Below are 8309 nucleotides of genomic sequence, written 5' to 3'. Positions count from 1 at the left end.
ACATTCTGTACATACATGTACATACATACAGTATATATACACACTACATACATTCTGTACATACACATACATACATGCAGTATATACACAGTACGTACACTCTGTACGTACATATATATACACAGTACATACATTTTGTACATATATACAATATATACACAGTACATACATTCTATACATACAGCATATACACACAGTACATACATTCTGTACATATACATACAGTACATACATAGTACTTACAGTATATACATACAGTACTTACGTACATATATCCACACATACTGACAGGTCACTTTGTGAGGGGTGAGGAGAGGGGGGTGTTGCACACCCGTGGGTCTGTAGCCCAGCATGCAAGGCAACCTCTACAGGGACAGCGGAGATTGAACAAGATCGAAATTGCTAACCTACACGAGTCAGGAGGTTGGATGTTTTACTGATGCGCTCACGATCAACAGTGGGGGCGACGAGACCCGTTGGGACATACATAAGGGCACGCAGCAGGTGGGCCGAATGGCCTGGTTTTCTGCCGGTTCGCTACACTGTTCATTGATGGCTCTAAACCAGATCCGCTTCATCCATGTTCATCCCTCGAGACCCGGTTAACGGTGGCTATACAAACTGAAGGCCAATAAACAGGGTCAGAAAGCTGTTGAAAACATATGCGGTGTATGTGGAGGGGGTAAATGGCGGGTGCTGCGTCGAGAAAATCCATTCTGGAAGGGCGTTCTTTCCTTCCGATCCCTTTGGGAGTGCAGCGATTTGGAATTAGATGGGCCTAATATATTATCCAATACATTAGTTCCTTTCTTCTCATCATTGGCACAAGGTTCTGGTTGTAGCCATGCCGTAATTCTATCTATCTATGCCGGGTTTTGTTTTAAATTGACCAGTTTACAAAAATAAAGACAAGTATGCATTCCCAGTAACTAACATCTCGAAGCTTTGCTTGAGCGGCAGCGTGTGGAGTAACATTAAACTCCCTACACTCTGAAACACCCCTCTCACCTCTACCTTGGTGTTTTCGATATGGCTTTGATCTCCACGCTCCAAACTGAATAAGTAAATCTGTAACTTTGAAAAGGTAACTGAGTACCTTCCAAAACCAGGGCAATTAAACATTCGTTCGATCCCATAGAGTCTTAGACGAAAAGGATATATTAAAAAAATCGCTTTTTAATTCTGTTTGAATATATTTCAACCTTTTACACAAATAAAATCGAACGGCTCCACGATTTTGTTGGGGTGTTTTTGTCTGCGTTTGACAGCATTCTGGAACAAATGCAGCGGGAGTGAGAATGATGGAGAGTCGGCACGTTAGGAGCAGGGGAATAAAACAACAGCGGAGCCCAATGAATCACATTCCACACGGGAAATCAAATCAAACCATCCTCAAGTCAAAATTCAACAAAGGAGATAGCAAATACCCGAACATGGATTCCTAGTTATCGATCCGCCTCTTTCGTTTTTGTTAAAGACTGTCCCTGCATCGTAAAACTGACTCGATGTTCCATCAGTAAATTAAACTTGAAACATTTTTGTTTTGTCGTTTTCAGTCCTTTTTCTTGCCAAAGCTTGAATCTCGATGGGCTTTGAAAGGTCGAATCCCTTATTTTAATGATTGAGCACATACAGGTATATACACAACTCTGGGTTTACATTTTATTTTAATAAAGGCATCCAAGTTACTTTCGTTTCGAACGATCAAAGCTTTCTGCACTTTTTAATAATAGTTTCTCTTGCAAATGTCTGTGGAGGTCAGTGAAAGTGCTCACTGTCCCCCCTCCCTTTCACCAAGGGTGCAATAAGAACAGCAGGATGTACGCGCTGGCCAATGCTGTCTTGCACAAGTGCTTTCTGTTGGAGCCGTTATTGAGGCGGCACGGGGATGAGTCCGTTTTCGGCTTTTTGTAACACTTCCGTTTCTTTTTCGTTGTGGGCGACGTGGAGTCCTCCAGGTTGTTTAATAGTTCCGGGCTGAGCATGTCTAGGGACTGGTCCAGTTTGGCAGAGAAAGTCCCCATGGGTGCGTCGCTCAAGCCAGTTTTATAGGTCCCGTTTTTGGTCAGGTCGTTCTCGGTGTACCTGTTCTTGGAGATGTTCTCTTTGTCCTTGAGCGAGTTGGTGGTGGATCCTCTGCTGTTGTACGATGAAGGGGCCGGTTTGGCTTTGGTGTAAATGAGGGAGGACTGCTCGCTGTCCGGTTGGCAGCACTTGATGGCCCCATCACGCGAGCCGGACCTCGGTGTCTCCACCGTCGGCAGTTTACCCGCTCGGGTCCTGGTGCTGAAAATACTGGTGCGGATCTGGTGAGAGGAGTCCAAGCAGGTCTCCAAGTCGCGGTGATCCAGCGTTTTCAGGTCGCTGTGGAACAGCCGCGGCGGGACATGGCACTCCAAGACTGAACTGGAGCCCCGGAAACGCCGGAACCATTCCCACAGAGACTTAGCCCGGCAGTCACAGACCCACTGGTTACCGTTGAGCCGGAGGTACTGCAGGGAGATCAGAGGGTCCATGGTCTGCCCACTCAGCACGGTGATGTTGTTATTGAAGAGGTACAACAAGCCAAGTTTGCCTAGATCATGAAAAGCCCTCCTGTGCACCAAGCCAATGCGGTTCTGATGCAGTAACAGCTTATCCAAACTCCGCAAGCCCCTGAACACGTTTTCCGACAGACTCTGGATCCTGTTGCCGTGCAAGAACAAAGAGGTGAGGTTGCCCAAGTCCACGAAGAGGTCATCTTCCAGCCTCTCCAGCACGTTCTCCTGCAGGTACAGGTACTGCAAGGAGACCAGCCCTCTGAAGATGCCCGTGGGCAGCTGCGAGAGGCCGCATCGGTGAAGGTGCAGGGTGTGAAGGCGCACCAAACCGTGGAACGAGCTGGGAGTCAGAGAGCGGAGGTTAATGTTCTCCCCGATGTCCAGTTCCTCCAGGCGCTGCAGGCCCTCGAACGCCCCGGCCTGGATGACACTGATGTTGTTGGAGTGCAGCCACAGCACTGTCAGGTTCTGCCGGGAGCTGAAGCTGGTGGAGCTCACCGAGGGGATCTTGTTGTTCTGCAGAAAGATCCGTTGGCTCCTGAGCGGGATCCCGTCAGGAATCGATTTGAAACCCTGCTGTTGACAGCTGACAGTCATGGGCTCGCTGTAACAGGTACAGTCGTTGGGACAGGCCTCGGCTTTAGGGAGATACTGCAGGCAGAGTGCGAGAAAAAGGAGCCGGTTTCCTGCAGACCAAGGAGAATAATAGCATAGTCATTATGGCCGGTGATGGCTAACTGCTTGAGATTGAGTGGAGCCACACACTGTCCTCACTGCACAAACCCGAGTGTCTGTGGGCAGCTTCTCAGTCCAGCTGCACTTCTATTAATGACAGCCGTGAATAACTCAGCTCCTCTCCCCTGCTATCACCAACAGCCCTTGCTCATCAGCGTGTTACAGCACCCACACTCTCATACTGCAGGCCGCCTACACGCCAGGCTGATTGCCTCCCTCTCTACCAAGATATACTCACGCCAAACCCCAACCACACACACATACTCCACCCTCACCCCACCCCCAACACACACACACACACACACACAGACACAGATACTGTCTGCATCTATGGAATGGCCAGAGCAGGATGGAAAACCTATTGTGCTCAGGTGTGGGAATGGAGCGCCCCCTTTCCCGCACACTGTCATTGTCTCAATTTAGCGAGGGTCATTTCAAAAGCCGCCCGGAGTTCAATTTATTCCAGGTATAAAGTGAATGTTTTGTCAGTGAAGACAATGCAAGTGTGTGTGTGAGTGAGTAAGTGTAAGTGTGTGTAAGTGAGTGCGTGTGAGTGAATATGTGTGTGGGGGGTTGTGTGTGGGGGGTGGGGGGTGGGGGCTGTGTGTGTGTCTCTGTGTGTGTCAGTGTTTGTGAGTGTGTGTGTGTGAGTTTGTGTGGGGGTGGGGCTGTGTGTGTGTGTATGTGTGAGTTTGTGTGGGGGGCTGTGTGTGTGTGTATGTGTGAGTTTGTGTGGGGGGCTGTGTGTGTGTGAGTGTGTATGTGTGAGTTTGTGTGGGGGGCTGTGTGTGTGTGTGTTTGTGAGTGTGCGTGTGTGAGTTTCTGTGTGGGGGTGGGCTGTGTGTGTGTTTGTGAGTGTGTGTGTGTGTGTTTGTGAGTGTGCGTGTGTGAGTTTGTGTGTGGGGGGTGGGCTGTGTGTGTGTTTGTGAGTGTGTGTGTGAGTTTGTGTGTGGGGGGGGTTGGGCTGTGTGTGTGTTTGTGAGTGTGTGTGTGTTTGTGTGTGGGGGGGGTGGGCTGTGTGTGTGTTTGTGAGTGTGTGTGTGTGTGTGTGTCGGGGGGGGGGGGGTGGGGGAGGTATATCCACACCATTGCCGTTTCCCCGTCACCATTTGCTGTCAGTTTAAGGTTGGGGACTGACTGACAGAAAGCTACAGTCACGCTCCCGCTGTGCGGTGGGAGAACGACGGAGCAGTTACAAGTTAAACTCCGACACGTGGAGACATCCAAGGTGACCCCTCCCTTTGCCAGAACAGTGAGCCATTAGTGAAACAGGACACTCTTCCTGGCCATACATCTCAAGACAATTCCTGGGGAATCACTTTGTGTTTCACTTTCCCACTTTCTACTCAATGGCTGTCGGCTCTAACAATTCACCAATTCCTGCGGTCCGCTTCCTTATAGCACAGTCAATTATGGTTCTATACACATCTCTGTGTCCGACTACTTATACTTACCCCGTTCCTGCAGTCTTTATCCCTTTAGCAATCCCATCTTTCTCTTCCTCTCCCTAGATCTTTATCTGTATTCCTGTTCTCATCCAGTCTCTGTACCGCTAATTGTCTGGATCTTTATTTTACTCCAGACTTCCAACATCCGCGACATTGTGCTCATCGATCTTGATCCCTCTCTATACTAACCTATACTTTTATCACTTAATGGTAAACGCACGCACATCTCTCATTTCTATGCATCTGTCCCTCCTGTTCAATTTCAGTCCGTTCTCCACCTGTACCCTCTCACTGTTATATCTTTATTCGCCCCGCTTTCAATCAATCAATTTGCTTTATCTATCCGACCGCCTACTATCCTCTGTATCCATATATCTGTCGCTTCCTTCAAGTCTCTGTGCGTCTTTATTCTAGTTTCTGTCTAATTTATTCTGTTACTTTCCAGTCTATCTGTATTTATGCGTAGCTCTGTCTATCTTTTTATCGCTTCGTGTATCTTGCTCTTTCTGAGTGCCTATCTCAAAAGAATTTCAATTCCTCTCTGTACCTCTGTCTGAATCCTTCTATCAGGAAAACCCCCAACACTCATCCCCACCCTCCTGTCCAGATTTTGATCTCCCTCGCCCCTCACTGCCTCACTTAGACCTGATCCTGGCAAACATTTGCACCTCACCTCCACACACTCGAACCTATCGGAAACCAGGAAAACTCGCCATTGTATAGCTCACAGGACGTTTCTGTCTAAGACCGGGTTCTATAGGGGCTGGGGCAGAGGTGGGAATCGTTCAGGTACTGCAGCACCTGAGCACCTGTGTGTGTGTGTGTGTGTGTGTGAGAGAGAGAGAGAGAGAGAGAGAGGGAGAGATACCGGCTCCGGGTTGTTAAGTAGAGAGACTGTCCTGTCACATTCACTGCTGCAATGCCTGAACAATTCTCCCGAACCACCATAATCCTACGGTCTGTCTCCCAGTGTTCATTAAAGGGAACCCTGGTCACCTCTCCTGACCAAAGATTGCAAATCCTACACCCCCAGCCTTCCCCACTCTCATCCCTCTACCCTCTGAGAGATTAGCCGGTGTCAGTAGTTTTGGGTTATGAAAACACCGTTCCAACTTTTTTCTGGGAATTTATCTAGCCCCCGGCGTGGGGAGGGAGGGAATAGAGGGATGGGGGAGGAGGGGAGAGAGATGTCGATCGTTCTGGATACGCGGTTCAGTCAGAGCCACTATTAACTAGAGACAGCCGGTCCGGTTGAAGAGCACTCTGACATTAAACCAGCTCCTTCCTCATTGACACTGGTCACAAAGTGTGGAACATTTCCCACCGTTTCGTGTTCTGCGCCCCTGCTTTAATCGGTAAATTCCCGGTGGACAAGCAATTCAGTCTGAATCTCGACACAATCTAAAATGCTGCAATTTCCCCTCAGCTCCCCCTCCCCTGAGCTTATTAAAGGCAGTTTTCCTGCCTGAAGTTGCTGTTAACCGCTCCCTGCCCTCGTCCCCCCTCGCTCCCAGGTAAGACAGAAGAGGAAAGTTGTTCCAGTTTGGTTTCCTTGAAACCTTCCCTTACCTTCGGCCATCGCCTTGTCCGTGATCGCCGAGCGGCGGGACCGCTTTCCAGGAGGAACCAGGCTGTGGGATGGGGCGGCTGGAGCTGCAGTTAAGTCTGAGGCGTGCGGGCGGTTTGCACAGGACGGTCCCCCGGCGCAGTCAGCATCGCTCCGGAGCGAAACACAGAGGGGAGCAGATCCACATCCACAGGCCTGGTGTGGGCATCAAAGAGCCCCAGAAGTCAGCAAAGTCCGATCCATTAGAGCCGCCGGGAGTTGGGGAGGTGGACAGTAAATGCGGAAGGATGTCTTCTGTCCCCCTGGTGCTGGAGCTGCTGGAGTTAGAGACAGAGAGAGACACACACAGGGAGAGAGAGAGAGAGAGAGAGGAGACTGACCCGCTGTCAGGTCCGAGCGCCACCGATTGCAGGCTCACGGTGCAGAAACAGAATGAATGTTTTATGGAGCTGCTAGGGCGGGTTCACGTGGTCCGACGTGCAGAGAATCTGTCATCAGCAGCTTGTCAAAGTGAGACAGAGAGAGAGAGAGAGGGAGGGAGAGAGGATGCACCACTCCAACAGGAGCAGATATGCCCAATGATTAAACAGGAGCCTGAGCCAGGAGGGAGCAGAAAGCCGTCCATGTGGGGAGTTCTCAAGGTGGACAAAAGGACAGAGGCCAGTGCAGTGAGTGGTAACTAGGCTGGGTCTAATTCCAAATGCACTTGCACTTTCACACATCAGAAACACGGATCAGAGGCTACACGTGTGGGTGGGGAGGGGGAGCTGTTTAGGAATTCAGGGTCGGCAATGCTGGGGTGTGCCCCCCTCGCATTGGTTAGGAATCAGAGGTGCCCCAACCCCGCCTCTGATTGGGAAGCTGGGGCAGGCGGCAGTGGGCAGTCCTGGATGGAGAGGGAATGACGAGGAAGCAGGAGGACAGCTCCAGAGGGGCAACCCCCCCCCCCCCCACACACACACACACACACAGAGCCCACCATGTTCCAGATTTCCCACCATGTTCACCCCAGCGTCTGGCCAGCTTGGCTCAGCTACAGACTTCGGGGGGGCCGCACAGGGTATAGGACAAGGCTTTTCCAATCTCCATGGGAATGTCTCCAGATGGACAAGGGGAAGACTGATTGCAGGGCCATGGGAGCCTGACTTTGCAGAAACTGAATGTCCCATGACAGCAATGAGTTAAACTCCCATCACCACCGAGGAAACCAGCTAATTAATTATTTATTTTGCAAAACTATGGCCAAAGCCATCTGGTTCGCTATTTTCTTTTAGAGAAGGGAATCTGCCATCCTTAGCTGGACATGTGACTGGAGACCCAAGACAATGTGGATGCCCCATTGATCTAGGTGCCAGTGTATGTTAAATGAGAGCTCTCCCAACCCAGCCAACTTTTTCAAATCTTCCTTCCTAACATCTGGGGGCTGGTGTCAAAGCTGGGAGCTCTATCTCACAGACTACCCAAGCTCCAGTCTACCAGCTAACCAGATTTCTAACTCTAGTCCCAAACTTTCACATCAACATTCCCACCTATGTCTAGTTCCACCAGCAGAGCACACCCAGTAGTGGCTCAGTGATATCGAACCAAGAGAGTTCAAACTCCAGAAAGTTTCAGATGGAATTGGTGAGACCATATCTGGAATATTGTGTGCAGTTTCTGCCTTCTTATCTGAGGAAGGAAATTCTTGCTGTAGAGGAAATATAGCAAATGTTGACCAAATGGCTTTGTAGAATGTCAGGACTGATTTATGAGAAGAGATTAAGTCAATTGGGACTATATTCACTGACATTTAGGAGAATGAGGTGGCATTTCATAGAAACCTGTAAAATTCTAACAGGACTGGACTGGTTGGAGGCAGGTGGATGTTCCCAAGAACTAGGGGTCATAATTTAAGGATAAGGGTGAGATGAGGAGAAATTTCTTCAGTCAGAGAGTGGTAAGCCTGTGGAATTCACTATCACAGAAAGTGATTGAGGCCAAAATATTTTGTTTTTAAGAAAATGTTAGATTTATCTCTTG

General features: G+C 49.5%; 1 protein-coding gene across 1 annotated transcript; it reads right to left on the bottom strand.

The window, feature by feature from the left end:
• Positions 1-1156: 1156 nt before the first annotated feature.
• rtn4r (reticulon 4 receptor) lies at positions 1157-6871 on the bottom strand. Its single transcript, XM_072588053.1, has 2 exons — positions 6293-6871; positions 1157-3226 (listed from the first exon to the last, which is right to left on the bottom strand). Exons 1-2 carry the CDS (start codon positions 6300-6302, stop codon positions 1791-1793), a joined length of 1446 nt encoding a protein of 481 aa, XP_072444154.1. The 5' UTR covers positions 6303-6871; the 3' UTR covers positions 1157-1790.
• Between the last annotated feature and the right edge of the window lie 1438 nt (positions 6872-8309).

Source organism: Chiloscyllium punctatum, chromosome 17 (genome assembly GCF_047496795.1).
Source record: "Chiloscyllium punctatum isolate Juve2018m chromosome 17, sChiPun1.3, whole genome shotgun sequence".
Taxonomy (NCBI): Eukaryota; Metazoa; Chordata; class Chondrichthyes; order Orectolobiformes; family Hemiscylliidae; genus Chiloscyllium; species Chiloscyllium punctatum.
Note: the sequence above shows the minus strand (reverse complement) of the source record. Positions and strands in the feature narration are given on the sequence as shown.